Source organism: Terrapene carolina, unplaced genomic scaffold (genome assembly GCF_002925995.2).
Source record: "Terrapene carolina triunguis isolate 2854851 unplaced genomic scaffold, T_m_triunguis-2.0 Scaffold192, whole genome shotgun sequence".
NCBI classification, from domain to species: domain Eukaryota; kingdom Metazoa; phylum Chordata; order Testudines; family Emydidae; genus Terrapene; species Terrapene triunguis.
In genome coordinates, this window is record NW_020664543.1 from 22,946,400 (window position 1) to 22,965,694 (window position 19,295).

Here is a 19,295-nt window from a genome sequence, read left to right on the forward strand (position 1 = left end):
TCACTCCCAGTACCCTTTCTGCAGACAGCCAGGCCCTGCTCTCTCCCAGCCTGGAAAGAGACTTCTTTTAGGCCTCTGGCTCACCGCTTTTTTATACAGGCCAGCTGTAGCCTGATTGGGGCGTGGCCCAGCTGCGGCTGCTTCCCCAATCAGCCATCCCCAGGCACAGCCCTCTCCAGGGCTGCTTTTAACCCCTTTTATTTTAGGAGCAGGGTAGCCACCCCACTACAGATGGGTACATACTCGGGGTGGCTAGCCCCTCGCACTGCAGTGGCCATGCTCTGTTTTTAGCACACTAGCTCAATGAAAGCTAGTGTGGGTATGTCTACCCGAGCTGGGAATTTCACCTCCAGCTCCAGTGTGGGGCGTACCCTTTGGGCACCAAAATACTGGGGTTTTCCATTGTCCTCAGGGTAGGGTCAGGTGAGCAGGGTTTTTTTGTGCCTAGCCTGGTAATGTCCTCTCCCCTCCCCTCCATGGCAATTTTGCAAGCGAAGCTGCTACTTCTCTTTTACTCCCAGTCCCTGCTTATGGCAAATCTCTGTGTTTCTGTGCAGGCTGTGCAGTCAATGCCAGCAGGCCCCAATAAGCTACATCGATTCTGTCGCTCTGGAAAATTGTTGGCCCACCTTCTCCTCCCCTGGGCTTGTCTGTTTCATTCTTCTCACTGAGTACATTTTTGTCAGGGAGCCAGTCACCTTTAGGTGGCATTATCACTTTCCAACCTGGCTGGTTAAATACATTTTTTAATGGGGTGTGGCCATAAGTAGAAGAACAAGCTAACAATCCAAGTTGAAAGGAAGCGAAACAAATGTTAGTTTACTTTTGTGTTTGAAAACAAATGAAACAAAAACTTCCATTTGAAAGAAAACAGACTTTTGTTTCAAACTTTTTTTGCATAACAAATTTTATTGAAATCAAACAGTTTTCATTAAAGTGTTTAGATTTTGACAAAACTGCTTCCGCCCCACCCCCCACCAAAAACACTTTTTTGGTCAAAAAACATTGACAACCTCTGACAAGACAACTTCTGGGCACAAGTGCATTTGATATTAGTGTGGGACAGCCTCAGACAGGAAGTGATGGAAGTTCCACCACTGGGGTCATATGAGGCTGGACAAAGTACTGGAGAAAACACTGTAGAGGACCGTTCTTCACTGGCCCTAGGGTGGATGGGCTGGGAGGCCCGATATACCCCTCCCATCTTGTGTTGTTTAGGATTCTGTGCTGACTCTGATTCTTTCAGATATCCTCAGAGACATACTCGACAAGGAGTGTGATGTTCTCAAGCCGATGCTCTTGGAGGATGAGGAGGAAGAGGAGACGGAAACTGATGGCTGTTCTCCACAAAGAGACTCGCTCCTTTCCTCCATTTCAGCGGTTTCCAAGGACTCTGTGTACTCAGAGTTATCAGAGGAGGCGTCGAAGCATTCGCGGATGTCTCTCTTCACCACTTCCAAGGACTCCATTTCGGAGCTGTCGGTGGTCTCCAGAAGGTCCTTGAAGTCCTTTGTGTCTAGCCTCAAGGACTGCATGGACAGTGGCTATGCCGAAGACAGCGACGAGAGCTCTCTCGATCTGGTGGTGAGGCCAGACCTGAAAGAGGAGACGACACTTCACAAGCAGAGGCAGAGACTGACCAGCAAAATCTACAAGCTGTTCAAGAGCAAAAGCCAGTTGGTCTTGCGGAGAGACGTAAGGGACTATCCCGACACCGGTTCGCTCTCCCTGCCTCTGCGCCGGGCCGAGAGCCTGTGCAACCCGGAGGCCAAGCACCGCATCCCAGCGCGCTCCCGGAGGGCTCTTTCCTTGCCCCAGCACGTGCTGAGTCAGCGGCTCCCGCAGCGCCATGCAGCGCAGAACGTGTGCATCCAGCGCAGGCCCTTCCTGAGCTACGACGAGGACACCAAGGTCTCCACGCTGCGTGTCGTGGTCTTCGGGTCGGACCGCATCTCAGGGAAAGTGGCCCGGGCGTACAGGAACCTTAGGTGAGTGGGACGGCGCCAGAGGAACCTAGCTCCCATTCCTCGTGCATATTTACCCAGCCCTCCCACTACACGTCACCTTACGGAGTCCAAGGGCCAGAGCCTCCGCTGGTGTCAATGGATGTAGCTCTGTTGATGTCCATGAAAGGTGGGCCCAGATCCCCTGGCTGTGCCCCGGTGCAGACTGTGCTGTAAGGCGATGATGGGGGATTGGGGTCCCACTCTTAGCCTCCAGGACTGAGGCCCAGTGATGTACCCTTCACCACACTCAGTGCTGTCCCTTCGTGGTGCACGTGGCAGTGCCTTGTGCTTTGGTGTTGTGCAGATCCCCTTGTGTGACGCACTGTGCGAACATCCGACAGAAGGACGGTCCCTGCCCCAGAGAGCTTACAAGCTAAGTAAAGAGTGTTGGGCCGCTCCTGCGCTGTTTCCCTCACCGTGCACACGACTGTTTGTGTGTGGGCAGGGACCGCACGCGTGCCTTATGTACCTGACACTAGCCACACCTCATTCGTGCTGACACAATGGCCTCTCTCCCTCCCCCTGTTCTAGACTACAAGAAATCGATTGCCCATTACTGACAAGGTACTTCAAGCTGCAGTTTTTCTACATCCCAGTGAAGAGGAGCTGCCTTACCTCATCTGCACCACTGACACATCCGCCTCCTTCTCCAGGAGATCCTCACCTGAGAGCCTCAGGGCAAACGGTACGTGCTGTGCCTGCCGTCGGACCAGCTCCTAGCGTAGAGACCTGCCTGCATCGCACAAGCAGCGCCACACTTGGCCCTCACTGGTTCCCCTCGCGGCTGGCTCAGCAGAGGCCAAGTACTGAATAGGCCAAGGGTTGTCCTGTCCCTGTCTGTTCTGTAGGCAGCCTGCCCTCTCGATGGCCATTAGTGCAATACCTTCTGCCAGCTCAAAATTCACTTGCAGTAAGAAAAATAAATGAAATAAACCGGTCCAAGAGGGTATGTCTACACTGCAACTGGACACCCGCGGCTGGCTCATGTCCGCTGACTTGGGCTTGGGCTATAGGGCTGTTTAACTGCAATGTGGATGTTCAGGCCTGAGCTCTGGGACCATCCCGCCTCCCAAGGTCCCAGAACCTGGGCTCCAACCTGAGCCTGAATGTCTACACCACAGTTAAACAGCCACGTAGCCTGAGCCCTGCGCACCCAAGTCAGCTGACGTGGGCCAGCCTCAGGTGTTTATTTGCAGTGTAGACATCCCCTGAGTGACTCTGTCTGTTTGGTTTCAGGAGTCCAGCTCAGCTGGGGCACAAAGCAGCACCAACGATATCTCCCACTACATTGGGATGTTGGACCCGTGGTACGAGCGCAACGTTTTCGGGCTGATTAACTTGCCCACGGACGTCCTGTGTCAGGTATGTCCGGGAGCTCAGGAGGAAGTGAGTTTGGCTTTGGGTCCTTACCCCACTGCCCCTTTCCATGTGTTGACATGGGGCGAGGGGGGGGGTGTCTCTCCCCTTCATTTGGAGTATCCACCATCAGCTGCTAGTGTTGGACCAGCTGGGCCAATGGTCTGCTCCAGGATGGGTCTAGTTTTGAGCTGTCCTGCGAGATCCAGGTTGGGAGCCAGCTTGAGGCTCTCCTGGGGGTGAACGTTGCCTGCCTCTGGGGAGCGGCTGGTTCCAGCCTGACCCATCCTGTTGCTCTGCCTCTTCTGTGAGTCTGTTCACAGGACAATGCACTGGAGGCCAGCATCCCCATCACCCCTGCTGTGCATTAGGAGACTAACTGGCCAATAGGGAGACACTGGGGGAAACTCCAGGGCGCAAATTGTGTTCTCGCTGTTACGCCCCACATTGGTCACCCCCTGGGCGACAGTCTCAGCAGAGCGGCCGAGGAGGCTGACCCGGTCCCAGCAAGATGGGGTGGAGGTATGTCTGTGAGGGAACTCGCCTGGCCGCTGCACCTGTTCAAAGGGTTTTAGTCTCCAGGGCTGCAACTCCAGCACCTTTCCCCAGCACCCACGGCCTCCCAGCCCTGTGCTGAACAGCAGGTGCAGAGCGGGTTTTCATTTCACCTCCTTGTGCCTATGACAGCAATCTGCCAAACCCGAGGTGGAGCCTATGGAGGAGTCCAGGGAGCAGCTACCCATCTTGGCTGACATGGTGCTTTACTACTGCCGGTTCGCTACTCGCCCGGTGCTGCTGCAGCTCTACCAAACAGAGGTACGCAGGACTGGGTCTTTCCATCCCACCTTGCACTGGGGTTTGTGAGCACTTCTGTCTCTGCATAGATCAACTAAGGACTCCAGTACCAACCTCTACGAGGCAAAGGTCTCTTCAGGACTGATACGACCATGGTGCTCAAGGGTTCAGCCAGTTCCTCCCTGCACCTGGCTATTGTGGGCCGGTGAGGCTGTGCTTCCAGGGGCATGCACAGGAATTTAAATTTGAATGCTTTTGGAGGGGCACGTTAAACACACACAAATGAAAGGTTTGCGTGACCCCCCCACCACCATCATTTCTCTGGACGCCTCTGGCAGGGATGCCCAGCAGAGATTACTTGGCAGCAGCTCCCCCTGCAGGAGGCACTCTCCATGTCCCGCCAACCCTGACAAGGAGGAAGCAGCCAGGCAGCTGGCTGCAGGGTCCTTCCCCCCACCCCTACAGCTGCAGCCTGCTGCTTCTCCTTCCCTGCTGCTGGAGTCCCAGCGCTGCTGCCTGCTCTGCAGATGCCCACTGAGGTGAGTCAGGGGCTGGAGGCAGAGGCAACACATGGGACTCCAACAGCAGGGAAGCAGAAGCAGCAGGCTGCAGCTATAGGGGTGGGGGGAGGAGGAGCTCAGCCAGCAGCCGCCCTGTTGCTTCCTCCCTCACTGGGCTTCAGGAACACACACAGATTTTTGGGGGGCGGGGCAGCGGTGCCCCTGCTTGCCCCTCCTTGTGCATGCCCCTGTGTGCTTCCATTAGTCAAATCCATCTCCTTCTGCTTTATCACCATGGTAGAGCCTGCTATGCAATTGCCCCTTCCTGCATTAGCTAATGGCTCATGATGGACTGATGCCCCTGCTGATCCTGGTGATGGAGTGGGTGTAGGAGGCTCCTGGGTGATAAAGCTCTGCAGGAGCACCTATTAACCAACAGCGACCTCCAGAGAAACCGATCTGCTGCTGTTGTAGAATGCAGTGGTTCCCAGCTCCCTGGGGATGGTTGAAGTATAGTTCAGATCACACCATAAAGTCTCCAACCTCCCCACTCTGCTCTCTCCTGATACCCTGGTCCCTAAGAGAGATTGGGTGTCCCATGGACAACTTCTCAGCTAACTTGTCTTCCTTTCCCCTTATACGTGTGGCTCTCACCAGTGCTAACAATTACACACATGCTTTGCTTTCTGAAATCCCTGCCAGGAGCCTGTTCCCCAAAGCCTGCTCTGTCTGGCATGCAGAGATTGAGAGGGAAGGTTCTTGTCATCCTGGTGCTCTGATAACCAGGTGATGGGCGTGGGATGAATACGTAGGTAGTAATGGTAGCAGGCATTTCTCAGAGTAGGAATGCTGCTGTCGGGTTGCTGTGACGTGCACTGCTAGGATTTTCTAGCTTGAGGGGTTCTCTCTCCTTGCACTGCTTCATTTGAAGGCATTGTGCTATTAGGAATATGCTCGGCTTGCTCATTGTGCAGCGCATTCATAGCGCATCTCTCTCTTCTCCCCCTCCCCCAACAGCTAACCTTCATTGGTGGTGAGAAGAAGACTGAGGTCTTCATTCACTCCCTCGAACTGGGCCACTCGGCTGCCACACGGGCCATCAGGGCGTCGGGTAGGTATCAGATCTGGACACACATGTTTCCTTGCTTTCCTAAAGCCTCATGCTTCACAGGTTCTGTAGTGATACAATAGCAGCTTTAGAAATCTGGGCACAAATAGATTTGATGGTGAACGCTTAATAACCAGCTCCTTAGGGGCGCTAGAAAAACCCAGATGAACTGCACAGAGAAATCAGATTCACATTTAGGTTGGATTGCAGATGGCTGGGGAGAGAGTTGCTCCAATAAACTCTGCGGTCAGTGAGCTGGGATATAGAAAGCGATTTTTACAAACCTGGAAACTAAAGCATCATGAAACCTACATTTTCCCTTCTGTAACAGTCTTTACGATTTCTGCTTCTCAAAGACGTTTTTTGTTACTTTTCCCTTGATCCAAAGTTAATTTATTTTAGCATAGCTAAAAACAGGTCCTTTCCCCTTCATCGGGTCCTGGCACAGTACAGTGTCTTGGAAGCCAGCACTTCCTTTTTCTTTCTTTTTTTTTTTTTTTTTTTTTTTTGGCCTTTACTCTCAGTTTCTCTTTCTCTCTTGATACTTCAGTTATAAAATCTCTTGGTTATACTCTTGTAAGCCTTAATTAGGCAAAGGAAAGAAACGGATAGATTCATAGATCTTTTAAAACAGGAAATATTGTTTAGTAGAAAACAGCTACAACCACATACACACAAGCAGGCATCCACACAGCTTCAGTTCCAATTTTGTCTCACTTGTTTACCAGAGACCACGTTCTGTTTGGAGCTCTGTGCAGCACACAGAGACTCTAGCAAACACATTATTAATTTGTTTTTTCTTTTGACACTGATTCCTTTTCTGTGCCCTAACTTCCTCTTACTGTCTCCAAGCAGAACTTACAAAGTGCTCTCCATTTAACTAGTTGGCCATATCCCCATAACTATGGACTTAACCAGGTTATGCTTCAATAGTGAAACCCATCAACTATTTTCATCTTTAAACAGTTAGGGCATGATTTTTGAACTGGGTTTTGATGATGCAGTTTTGCACCCACCCTTTTGCACCTGCAATAATTTTGTCTGGAAAAAGCATCAGTGAACTTCAGGCACAAAATTTAAAGCCCAATTTATGATGGGTACAAATATGCAACAACAACAAAAAAGGAAGCCCAGCTGGTAAACCAGCCCTTTACAGCTTTGTATTTTCCCCAAGACCCAACACTTACCCAACAGCTCCTGCCAATTTAATTTCTTTTTTTCATTCTGTGGTGAGGTCTCCAGCTACTTATTGTGTTTTATGCTGAAAATCCCCCATTAGCTTATTCATGTGAGGCCGCTTTTAAGCGAACTATAATTTTCCTTTTTGCTCCTCTGTCACATTCCAGTAAAACAAGTGGGAGGCGTTTGATACAATGTAACAGGTTAACACTGATCCCCTTTATGTTGCTTGGCCATCATGGGTATACTGAACAGCATGTTTTGACAAAGAAATGATTTCTGGAAGTGGGAATGGGTGTCTGGCCTGGGATGGAATAGTAGAGCCCCATAAGACCAGGGTTCGAGTCCTGAGGATGGTCTGAAGTAAAGTATTTGGTGGTGTTAGCTCTGTCCTTAATAGGCAGCAGTCTTTATCAGCCAAACCACCACACGCAACGGGAGGGGTGACTGGTCTTTCCTCTGAACTTGTTCGCCCATCTGTAGTGATGCCCCATTCTGCTTTGTAGCAAGCCGACGTACTCTAAGGCCACTTGTTCTGCGGTCACCATGACTTGAGAGAGAGCGAGAAGCTGAACTCCTCAGAAACGGGGCAGCTTTTCCTAAGGGAGGGACTGGTGTGAACATGTATTGAAGGGCGGGGAGAGAAAAGGCTGTTGTGTGACTTTAGCTTCTGTTTGTATTACAAAGGTCCAGGCAGCAAAAGGCTGGGAATAGACGGCGACAGAGAAGCAATCCCTCTAACACTACAAATCGTCCATAGCAAGGTAACTGGGTGGTAGTCCAATGGGGACAGAGGCTGCAGGAACTTCTTCAGCATTGTGTAGACCTCCACTGAGTCAGAGATTTTAGTAGGGTATATGAAGAAAATCTCTTTAAGTGGAGAGAGAAATAAACACAACTGAGAGAGCTACAATGGGCATGCTTAGTCTGAAGAAGAGAAAGCTGAGGGGGAACCTGATAACAGTCTTCAAAGGGATGTTCTAAAGACAACAAAGAGAAAGTGATCAAATGTTCTCCATGTCCACCAAGGGCAGGACAAGACATGATTGGTGTCGTTTGCAGCAAGGGAGATTTAGGTTAGATATTAACCTAAAGCACTGGAGCAGGTTCCCTAGGGAGGCTGTGGAATCCTCGTCATTGGAGGTTTTTAAGAACAGGTTGGACAAACACCTGTCTGGGATGGTCTAGCTTTGGTCCTGCCTCAGCATTGGAGGATGGACGAGATGACCTCTTGAGGTCCCTTCCAGCCCTACATTTCTGTGATTAGGAGAGTGTGTTAATATCAGTTGATGGGGGATGGGGGAGAATATCTTGTGATTCAGGGTGGAAGCTGATCTTTCCTCTCTGCAGGGTAGAGAAGGAATCCCTCATACTATATTGCCGAACAACCAGGTGCATCGTGGGGGGGGTTTGCCTTCAGGTATAGGTCGTGCATGGAGAGGGAGATCTGACAGGCTATCATGTCTGGGAACCTGGTTACAACATGAATATGTTTTGAAGTGTAGACAGGACTTTAAACTTAATACTGAGCTGTGGTACAGCCCTGGAGAGTCTGCTGTAACCAGGTCTCCACATATTCTTCCACTTGCAATGCAGAGAGGTTCTTTATGGCCATGTTGCCTGATAAGGGGGATTCTTTGAGTTAATTGATTCTCCCTGTTGGGGCAACCCTGGGTTTAGCAGGCCAATGCTCAAACCACTGAGCTATCTCTCCCCCCCCCCCCCCCCCCCCCCCCTGTGTTTGTTTCTGGAACATGAAGGGAACCTCATCTGAGACCAAAAGAAACCAAAATGAGGTGATGTGTGAGGCTCTGAATTTCTGAAGGATAGTGGCAATTTGCACTCTTCTGGCACTTGACAAACCCTAACAGTGTTTGCTGCATTTCAATAGATCCAGCAAATTACTTTGACCCGTGCTTGACATTAAGCCCATGAGTTGGCTTCAGTGATCTAGTCTGGTGCTTACAGTTAAATGTGGACTTAAATGCCTTGCTGGATCACAGCCTAAATGAGCTGAAACCACTTTGACTCCCTGTCCTTTACTTTCTGCTTCATTTATTGGCATAACCAATGGTGGCCTCCAAGTGAGCAGGAAGTGTGGTAGGCCCTATATAAATACTGGCTCTTATTTCATGCTGGTGGATTTCCTTACTAAAGTAGTAAAAATCCTGAGAACAATCTCCATCTGCTTATACCAATCCTGTTGTTGCCGATTCAGCACCCTGTTTGGCTATCGAGCTTTAACCTACTATTGGAATGAATGGGCAGCTTGGGCATCTGGTAGTTTGAGTGCACAGCAAGTACATTTAACTGCTGCTAAAGGTACCAGGACCATCCAGCTCAGTGTAAGTCCAGTTCTGAGCTATATCAGCAAGAAGGTCAGAGATGAGCAGAGCAGTATCAGGGTGGAATGTGACCCGTCTCTCTGACTTTTGCCTCGTCTCTGTAGACAGCAATCAGTGGAAGGAGCCGCTGGAACAATGTTGAAAAGGTCTGCACCTCCGTCAACCTCAGCAAGGCCTGTAAAAAGTACGAAGAGTTAGGTGAGTGCTGGTGCCCTTAAACCTTTACGTGGGGCAGTGGGAGAGGATGGAAAGTGGACAGCGGTGGTGCTTCTGGCATGGTGAAGAGTGTGTGTGTGTGTGTGTGTGTGTGTGTGTGTGTGTGTGTGTGTGTGTGTGTGTGAGAGAGAGAGAGAGAGAGGCAGGAGAAGATATTAGAGATGCCCTATGTGCTTCGGGGCAAAACAAGCCTTACCATCCTGATTCAGGTCCCCTCCACCTTTAAGGCCGTCTTCAGGGATGAAAGGGCACTGCACTCTGTTCATTCCACTGAGCCTTCCCCCAAAGGGTGCCATATGTGGCTCTGAGATATGAATGTCTCTCCATTGGGAACTGGATTGAGACCAGCAACTCCTCTCGTGCAGGCAGCGGAACAGCCATCAGAGGGTGGCGACCTTCAGTCTGTGCTGACCCGATCTGGGATGAAATGGTTCACAGAGGTGAAAGCTTCTGTGTCCCATTAACAAACCCCAGAGCCAGGGCTTAAATATTGTTTCCAAAACTATTCTGCATGGTGGACAGGTGCACATGGGATAAACACACCGCACGCCTAGGACAGGCAACAAAGGCCAGGAATGGGATGGTGCATAGGATCGGGGCATAGATTTTCCTAAGCAGGTTTTTTTTCTGCATGTTTTGTTGGTTGAAATGTTGTGCTGAGAATAGTTACATTTGTCCCTTAGTAAGAGCCCTGGATTCGGACCCTCTGCCCGGCTGGCAGGAAGAGCCTGTGGAAACCTGGGGAGAGGTTGCAGGCCTGTTGGCTAAAGCACTTGACCCAAAGCTCTGCCTGGCCCTGGAATAACTTTGTCTAGGGTCCTTGGAATGAACTAGACCTCTGCTGTGTCCCGAGGGAGGCCCAGGGCTGGCTGAGGGACTACCGGGTGGAGATGTTCCAGGGGTGAAATCTGCCTAGTAGCCATCTCCTCACCATCCCTGCCTCGCTCGATCTGAAGGGACCTGACCCATATCTGAGAAGGAGCAATTCAGTGACACAGTCCAGAGCCTGCCACACTGCCTGTCACTCAGGTGGGCTGCCAGAGGGGAAAATGGGACCATCATGGGAACTGCCAAATTAGCAGAGGGGCGCGGTGTCCCTGAATGCATAGTCGTTTCTGTGACCTTCCTGTGCAGACTAACATTCCTCCCCTTCATGGCAGCAGCCCTACAGCAATGGGGGGCCTGGGCCTATTTCGCTTTACTTCTGGGTGTCCCAGCTCACATCTCAGCCCACCGCTGTGGCTGGTGCGGCCAGGCCCATTCCAAGAAGAACGTGCTCTTGGTGTTGCCGTTCAGTTCCTCTTGTGCGGCTGTTCATCCCAGCCCACTTAAGGGACGGCCAACCTAGCAGCCTTGGTGCTGTGTTGCTGAACTGCTCCTCCGATATGGGTCAGGTCCCTTCAGGCCAAGGCTCAGACTCCATGTTACTGAAGCAGCTTTTTTGCCCTGGGAACATGAAAGTGTTGCTGATGCAGGGGGGGAAAATATAGACCACACCAAGCTTGGGATCTGCCCCGCTGGTTATGGCAGCTAATTAGGGGGTTGAGCAGTATCGCTTCCACAAGAGCTGTAGCGGAAACTCACTATGTCGGGACCATTGGACAGCGTGTCTGGCCTGTTCAGTGCAGGGTACGAAATGTAACGTACTGGGGATTATAACACTCAGCTCTGTCCTGTTTTCAAAGCCAGATGGAACGGTAAATCCATCTGTACCTTACGCTGACAGTAGCTAGCCTGTAAAACTCACTGCCAGAGGATGCTGAAGCCAGAGTTTAGCAGGATTCAAACTGTATCGGACCGGGATCTCTCCAATAAATAATATGAATAGTAACCTCATGGCTATAGAAGCAACAGCCTGCTGTCTGGGGTTAGGGAGAACTTCCCCTGTGGAAGTTTGCATAACGTTCTCCACTCCAGAATTTCTTGTGCCATCCTTTGAAGCAGCTGGCACTAGCCACTGTTGAAGGCAGCACGTTGGACTCGGACCAGTAGTCTGACCTAGTCTAGCAATTCCCATTAGGCAGAGCTGTGCTCTGGTTCACCAAAGGTGGAGGTGGGGCTTGGTCCAATCAACCCAGAGCTTTGGGAGGTGTTGGAAATCCAGAGCTTCTCTGATCTTTTGCCAAGAGCTGGGCTCGTGACCCTGGGTGAACCCAGCCTGAGTTTTGGGGTTGTACCAAACATGAGTCCTGGTGGGTTTGCCCTGGTTTGGGGTTTCTTCGCCAAAGATGACCAGAGCAGGAATTGGCTGCGGTAGAGAGGTGGCCATTGGAGGCTGCACAGCACCTAAGCAGAAGCACCAAAGAAAATAATGCTCTTGTAGGTGCAATGTAAGGACCAGGGAGACATGCGCTTAGGCTTTTATCTGTCTGTCCTGCCGTCCTTAGCAGCTGAGGCTCCCCAGTAGCGTTAATAACTGAACTCCCAGTAGGCCAGTGCTCTCATTTCCTCGCTGCTCCCCCGCGGCAGTTGGGTCTGTGTGTTTGTTTTGTTGGTTAAATTTCTTCCTTTCTTTAGACCCCCGGTAGTACAATGTGCCCTGAGCCACCATGTTAAATGTTTCAGCACTGTAGCCTTCATAATGAGAGGTTATGGCTCTTCTTTTGCTTGAACGCAGAGCTGCTTCAGCAGATTCGCTTGAGAAGATCGTGTATTATTCTGTTTCACTAAAATGCTCCATGTGATGCGCCTGGCACATGTAAATTTGCTATAGAGGCAGCAATTGGGACCAACCATTCAGATGGAGCAATAGCCAATGAACTGGCGTTTCTCGGAGCCTCTCCATCTAAAACTCTCCCATCAGCTCAGACACCTCCCTCCCTCCCCCTGGAAAAGCTGAAGCGTTGCTATCACTTATTTTTTGTTCACCACCACCACCACGTAGCAGGCTGCAAATATTACAAAGCTGTATATTTCTGTTCTATTTCTGAAGCTTAACTTGCTCATCTGCCTGCAAGCTGAGTTCATTCTGGGTGTCTTTCTGCAGGCTATGAGATGTCTAGGGAGAGCTTTTCCCATCGCATTTGAATTCCCTACATGCCACAGAAATCTGGGATTATCTTTCACATTCACTGCTCTGGCCACAGGATGTCACTGCAGCTCCAGACACCAGCTGCTCACAAAATAGCTGAAAGGTGTCAGGCCTTCAGTGAAGACATGAAAGTTTTTAGGTCACTTGGCCTGCACCAGCTATTGAGGGAGCTAGAATTTGTTCCAGCCAATGTTGCAATTGTCTCTTTTGTAGATCCAATTTTTTTTAGCCCTTAATGAAGTTAATTGGCTTTTGGGGTAATGTTTGTAAAGCTGGATCATGTTTGAGGCTGGATAATGCTAAGTATTTCTGCCTGCTTTTCTGGTTTTCTCTCTCTGTCTGGGGGGAGGGAAGGAAGGCTGGAAGGAATGGAAGGAACATCTGTTTGATTTAGCTCAGGCTGTATAGCTGGAGGCTGTTGTAGGTGGCAGCAGAGCAATCTCTTGTTTTGTGCCCTTCATTCAAAGATAGCTAATTAACTCTGTAGAGCTGGGATTTGGGATCTTGTGGCTCACAACTGTCCTGTGGTGTCTAGCTGGGGATTTCCAATACAAACACACAATAATAATAATACTAAGCTCCTGTAATAATCTCCCTTTCCAACAGTCAGATGGCATTTTAAGGCTCCATGGTTGTATGGGGACCCCTGGACTGGCCCATTCAAAGGGGTTATCAGACTGAGGGTAGCCCTCCGACTATCTGGTATGGGCTAACTTCTACACTGCTTTGAGTTGCAGGTGTATTTTGGATATTGTCCTCGTGCAATATCCATCCTGACAGCATGACGGATCCTTGTTAGAGATACTTGGTGGAGAATGGGGTCAAGAGATCCCTTCTTGACTCTCTCCCCCTCACCCCCATCCCTTCAGAGACTCTGAACTTTGCTACCTGCCACTGGCCAAGCAAAGCTGGAGGCGTGGCAGTTCTATGCCTTGGGTGCCAGAGAGACCATTTCAATTAAAATCCAAATCCTTTCGAATAACCCAAGCAAACCCCCCTCTCCTGTGTTCCAGACTCGAAAACGGAGTGCCTGACTTTAACCATAACTGAGGTCGTCAAGAGGCAAAACTCCAAGTCAAAGAAAAGCTTCAATCAGGTAAGTTGGATTTGCCATATTTGTATCCTCGTCTAGGCTGGCAAGGAGGGAGTAACTGTGGCTCGCTCGCTGTTGGGGGAGGAGAAGGTTTGAGAACTTCGGGGAGGCCAGTAACTTGCACCCGGATCCCATCACAGTTGCCATCTCCATGAACTCTGGAGCCCTCACTTCCAGACTGGCAGAAAGGCCCTGCATGTGCCTAGCCATGGCCTGTATTTGCTGTGCCAAGCAAGCCTGTGCAGCCGCAGCTGAGTCTCGTGGCTTAGGGAGTCCTGCTTGTGGTAGCACCAGTACAATGAGAACTAGGATGCCAGGTGGCAGAGGGAAAACCCCAGGCAAAGCTGCAGCTGGAAGAGTTCCCTGTTGTGTACCCAGGGCCGTATCAGCACCTGGAAGTCAGGCTGGCATGTGCGTCCTGCCAGCACAGCAGGTGTTCAGGGAGCAATGCACTGCTGGCTCTGGCCAGCATTGGTACGTGAGCTTGTCGGGAAGCTGTAGGGAATAACTGCTCCGTGTGATGGCTGACGACTTGGTCTGTGAGCAGTCGTGTGTTGGGGGCCTGGGATTTGATGCTGTCTCTGGCAGATGTGGCCTGAGCACCTCATAGTTCCTGTGGAAGTCCATGGAAGCTATCGAGTGTTCAGCACATTTGAGAACAGATCACGTACGCAGGTGCCTAAATATGACCGAGGGGCCTTATTATGGGGCCCCTTCTCAAAAAATCTTGCCCACTGTATTTTAAACCGATCAGTTACTTTAACGGCCTGGAAGGGAGAATCTGAGCCCTCTCTGCCTCTAGCACCCAAATCCAGCTGTGTAAATAGATAGCTGTGTAAATCCTGCTTTCAGAGCGTGTTCCAAGGCTGGGTAGGTTCCTCTGTGTTAGCGTGTGAGGCCAGCAGTTTAAATCCCAGAAGAGGCCCTTGCTCGTAACTGGGGACTCTAGAGCTAAGAGAACGAGCTGCTACAGCTTAAGCTAAAGGACGACGTCCCCAAGCAGGCAGCTTAACAGACTTGTATCCTCAGTGGACTGGCGCCCCCCCGCAGTGATGGGTTACACCAACATGGACACCCAGTCTAGTGTGTTATTTTAGAGTAAGGCAGACAAATGTCTCCATGCGTACGTGAAAGTCCAGGGTGAGTCTCTTACCCCGTGAAATCCTCCCTCTTGAATTGCCTCATAGCCCTGCCCCTCCGGGGCCAAGCCCTGACATTAAGGCCATGTCTACATTTGGAGCTGGGGCTGTGAGTCCCAACTTGCATAGACGTACTCGGGTTAGCTCTCATTGTGGTGCAGCTGGGGTAGCAGGGGCCAAAGTGAGCAGTGGCACGGGCTAGTCACCGCAGTGCATACCTACTGGTTTCAGGCGGGTTTGTGTTTGGCACAGCGAGCCCGTGACACGCTGCTGCCTGAGCTACCGCGGCTACACCACTAGCTCGAGGAGAGCTAGCCCGAGTATGTCTAGGCAAACTCTGAGTGTAGACATACCCTAGAAGGCGCAACATACAGTGAATGGGATCCTGGCCCCTGGCTGCACATGCCACAAGGCCAAGCTGTGCTGGCTGGAGAGCATTCCAAGCCTGACTCGCGGTGTTTCTCTCTGTCTCTCGCAGCAGATCAGCGTGTCCCAGATAAAAGCAGACAAGGTCCAGATCATTGGGGTCAACTGTTCCTTCGCCGTGTGCCTGGATCAGGATGAGCAGAAAATCCTGCAGAGCGTCACAAGGTAGGAAATGGCCAGCATGTCTCTCTGCGGCTGTGGCCAGCCTTCCTCTGGGGACATGTGCTGTAGGTAAGGCGCTCCCAACGAGTCATGTGAGCCCTGAGGGGACTAACCCCCCAGGCCTCCCAGACCCAAATGTGCTGCTTACACTTCTGAACCTGTGTGGACTGTCTGTGGCCAACGCTCCATTAAACATGCATCCGAGGGGCTAGGTGGCCTAAATGGGGCTCTGCACTGCATAGCAACGCTGCAGATCATGAGCCCTGGCAGGAGCCACGGTGTCATTCAGATCACGACAGCCATGTGCAGACGTGGGTACAACTAATACAGCCAAGCAGGAGCGGAACCTCAGTCCTCTGTCCCAGGATGGATTCAGCACCAAGGCACCCTGCTGTTACCAACAGGTCTCAGTCCTTATGTTGCCCCGCTCCAATTCTGCTCCAGGCTGGAAACGCTGGGAGACTGAACTTTTACCAAGAGGTTGAAGGTTTGAAATAAGATCTCCAGTTCCTAACATTCAGTCACCCACTTAGGGGTACAATGCAGTCAAGGATCTCCAAGCAGAAAGAGATCTTCCAGCAGGACTAATCAGTCAACCAGGGGAATTCAAGGCACAATAAATACTGTGACTAGTGACTGTGCTGAGCATATAAACAGAGCAGACAGCTTCCAAACCTTGCATGGATTCTGCCCTGGTATTGGGTACCCATCCCAGGTAGTCCACATGACCTTTAGTGGGGAGGTTGTGGGGGGAAGGGGAAAAGACAAATGCCTGTCTGTCCATGAGTATAGCCTAGGGCAGGGGTCAGCAACCTTTCAGAAGTGGTGTGCCGAGTCTTCATTTATTCACTCTAATTTAAGGTTTTGCGTGCCAGTAATACATTTTGACGTTTTTAGAAGGTCTCTTTCTATAAGTCTATAATATATAACTAAACTATTGTTGTAAACAAGGTTTTTAAAATGTTTAAGAAGCTTCATTTAAAATTACATTAAAATGCAGAGCCCCCCGGATCGGTGGCCAGGACCCAGGCAGTGAGAGTGCCACTGAAAATCAGCTCGTTCCATAGGTTGCCTACCCCTGGCCTAGGGTATCATCTCTAGTGGGGTATTTCTCCTCCTCAGAGAGGACCAAGCTGTATTACCAAGGATGAGATCAGATGACATGACACAGAGCAGTGCATTTTCACTTGAGCTCAATACAGGGGTAACTGGGTGAAATTCTCTGGCCTGTGTTAGGCAGGAGGTCAGCCTAGATGATTGAATGGAATCTATGAACATTTAAATTGACTGTAAGCAGTGTTGTAGCCATGTCAGTCCCAGGATATTAGAGAGACAAGGTGATTGAAATAATATCTTTTACTGCACCAATTTCTGTTGCTGAGAGACAAGCTTTGAGCTACTCAAAGCTCTTCCTCAACTACTTATGCCCCAGCTCTTCTCTTAATTCCTTTATTGCTGCAAGATCCAAAGGCAATCATTTAAAACTTTGATACAGAGAATGCAAAAGAAAAAGTGTTCCACACTTAAATTCAGGAAATGCAAAAGTTTTGTGTTGTATTTTTTTTTAGGGTGTACATTTTCAGAAGTGCCTATTGATTTTGGATGCCTCTGCTTCTGGGTCCCCAGTCTGAACAACCTTAAAGGGGTTGGTTGGGCAGGTGCTCAGCACTTCTGCCAATCAGGCCCCTCTCTGAGGGTGCACGTGGTCCCTGTAACTTGAATTCCATGGCATACGTTTTTATTGCACTCCCAGCCTGTCCCAGCTGTGATTTCCATTGCTCATTTTATCTGCAGGTGCGAGGTCTCCGCGTGCTACAAACCCAGGGATGGTGAACCCTGCACACTGAGGACATCCCCTTTGGATCACCTCCCCCAAGACCAGCCTGAGTTTTGTTCTCTTCTGTGCTTGCCCATTGCCACCTTCAGCGGAGCACTGCCATAGAAGAACCAGCAAGGCCAGGGTAACCTCCCAGGCCCCATGCCGCCTCAGACCAGACATGCCTCCAGCCAATCCTGATAGTTGCAAAAGCAGCCCCTGGAAGAGGAAATGTATTGCACTCCCTTGAGTCAGGGAACTAGAGCTTCCTGCACCCAACCATCTTGCAACATGAAGCATTAGTACAATGGATGAGCTACCCCTGGCATGTGTTTAGCATGCCCTTGAGAAATGGAGGGATCACTTCAAAGCTCTGGTAGCTGTCACAGTTCATGGCCTCTGGGAGGGAAGTGGGTTCCTTGTCATCTCCAGATGGCACTGCCATTAGCGGGGTGGGGCAAGGAGAGGAGTGCCACTTTCCTAATCAGCTGTACTTGGAGTGAACTTGCAACCAGTGTAGATACTGGAGAGACCATGATAGACGGTTTTGGGGACACACAAAGTTAACGAGTCTCCTTAAACAGCTGGAGAGTTTCAAACTAACCTCCAGATGATGATGCTTCACCCAAAGCAAATTTGAAGATCTCTGTTAATGTTACAAATTCTTTGGAGTCAGGGGACAAGTTTACTTTGAATTATTTTGGGGCTTATTTGTCCTACAACCACAAAGATGAGGGCTGCATTTAGGGCAAGGAGGAGTTGAATGCGGCTTGCAGACCATGGCTTGGGTGCCAGTGATCTAGTGCAATAGGCAATTTCTGGGCATACATTGGTCTATGCACCGTGTTACAGTTACTGTAAAGCTAGGTCACCAGAGTGATCAACCTCTGTGTCCTGCTAAGTCTCTGAAAGCACAAATTCTGGGGGAGACACAAGCTCCCTTGTTCAGTTAATGCTCCCGTGGCCAGCTTACCTGCAGTGAATGCTGGGTTAGAAACACCCTGGAGAAGTGAATGTATAGTGCCAATGGAATTGCACTCACAGTTCGGGGGGAGGGGGGAGGCAAGTACTGGGGAGGCCACAGTATTGAGGGGGGTCAAGTTTAAATATACCAGAGAGACAGCTTTGCTGCAGAAGGCCCTGGAGCCAAAAACACTAGGGACACAGCGGTTATAGGTTGCCGAGCCCCCTGGGAGAACTCCTCTCTCCAGCAGGAGACAGTTAACTCCCTTCTTTCTTGTTAAAAGGCTCTAGGTGCAAGGTGCCAGGAAGATGCAATGGCTGTGGGTGCAATCTGACCACAGAAGCAATGGGAGGTGGAACAGCCTTGTTTGCTACTCTTCACCGCAAAGCTCTATTTATTAGCGTTGGTTGGCTTACTGCCCTGTTACTAACACGCCAAAGCACGCATGCTTCTGCTGCCTCACATGGGTGCAGGCAGTTCCGAACACCAGGGTGGGCTCAGTCACCGGCTAAAATGCCCTTTTACCAGTCCAGAAGGGGATCACTGCACCTTATCCTGTCACAACAGTGTAATCTGTGATCTTGGCATCCAAGGCTAAGTAGATCTTGCCCCATTAACATTGTAAACACTGATGCTTTCACGGGCCACACAAAAATATTGGAGAGCAGAATTTCTCTGTGATAAAAACAAGCACAAAACTCTAGGAATATATAACCCCATTAAGGATTTTGGGCCTGCAATGTTTTTTTTTAAATGATAGAAACTCATTTCAGGTTGAACTGTATATATGTTGGACATCAGCAAGTTTGTCTGTCTGTGATCATTTGTAAAATATTGTTCAAAGAACTTTTTAAGAAAACTGTAAAATATTAAATGTTGATTTATTTCAAGAGCAATGTGAGTGCAGAGTTTGTGTACTCAATAAAACATGGTGCGTGCCAAGCAATTCCTGATCCTGAAAGGGGAATGATGTGAGGTATTGGGGGGAGGGATAGCTCAGTGGTTTGAGCATTGGCCTGCTAAACCCAGGGTTGTGAATTCAATCCTTGAGGGGGCTGCTTAGGGATCTGGGGCAAAATGAGTACTTGGTCCTGCTAGTGAAGGCAGGGGGCTGGACTCGATGACCTTTCAGGGTCCCTTCCAGTTCTATGAGATAGGT

General features: G+C 50.2%; 1 protein-coding gene across 1 annotated transcript in view; it reads left to right on the forward strand.

The window, feature by feature from the left end:
- Positions 1–18,164, forward strand: part of PIK3R5 (phosphoinositide-3-kinase regulatory subunit 5) — a 99,162-nt gene extending 80,998 nt beyond the window's left edge. The window contains exons 10-20 of the mRNA XM_024201376.3: positions 1,247–1,429; positions 1,481–1,988; positions 2,538–2,695; positions 3,256–3,368; positions 4,050–4,178; positions 5,675–5,768; positions 7,632–7,708; positions 9,394–9,487; positions 13,550–13,632; positions 15,250–15,359; positions 17,151–18,164. Coding sequence (XP_024057144.2) covers positions 1,247–1,429; positions 1,481–1,988; positions 2,538–2,695; positions 3,256–3,368; positions 4,050–4,178; positions 5,675–5,768; positions 7,632–7,708; positions 9,394–9,487; positions 13,550–13,632; positions 15,250–15,359; positions 17,151–17,298 — 1,697 coding nt within the window. The 3' untranslated portion in view covers positions 17,299–18,164. The remainder of the gene's footprint in view (positions 1–1,246; positions 1,430–1,480; positions 1,989–2,537; positions 2,696–3,255; positions 3,369–4,049; positions 4,179–5,674; positions 5,769–7,631; positions 7,709–9,393; positions 9,488–13,549; positions 13,633–15,249; positions 15,360–17,150) is intronic.
- The last annotated feature ends 1,131 nt before the right edge of the window (positions 18,165–19,295 follow it).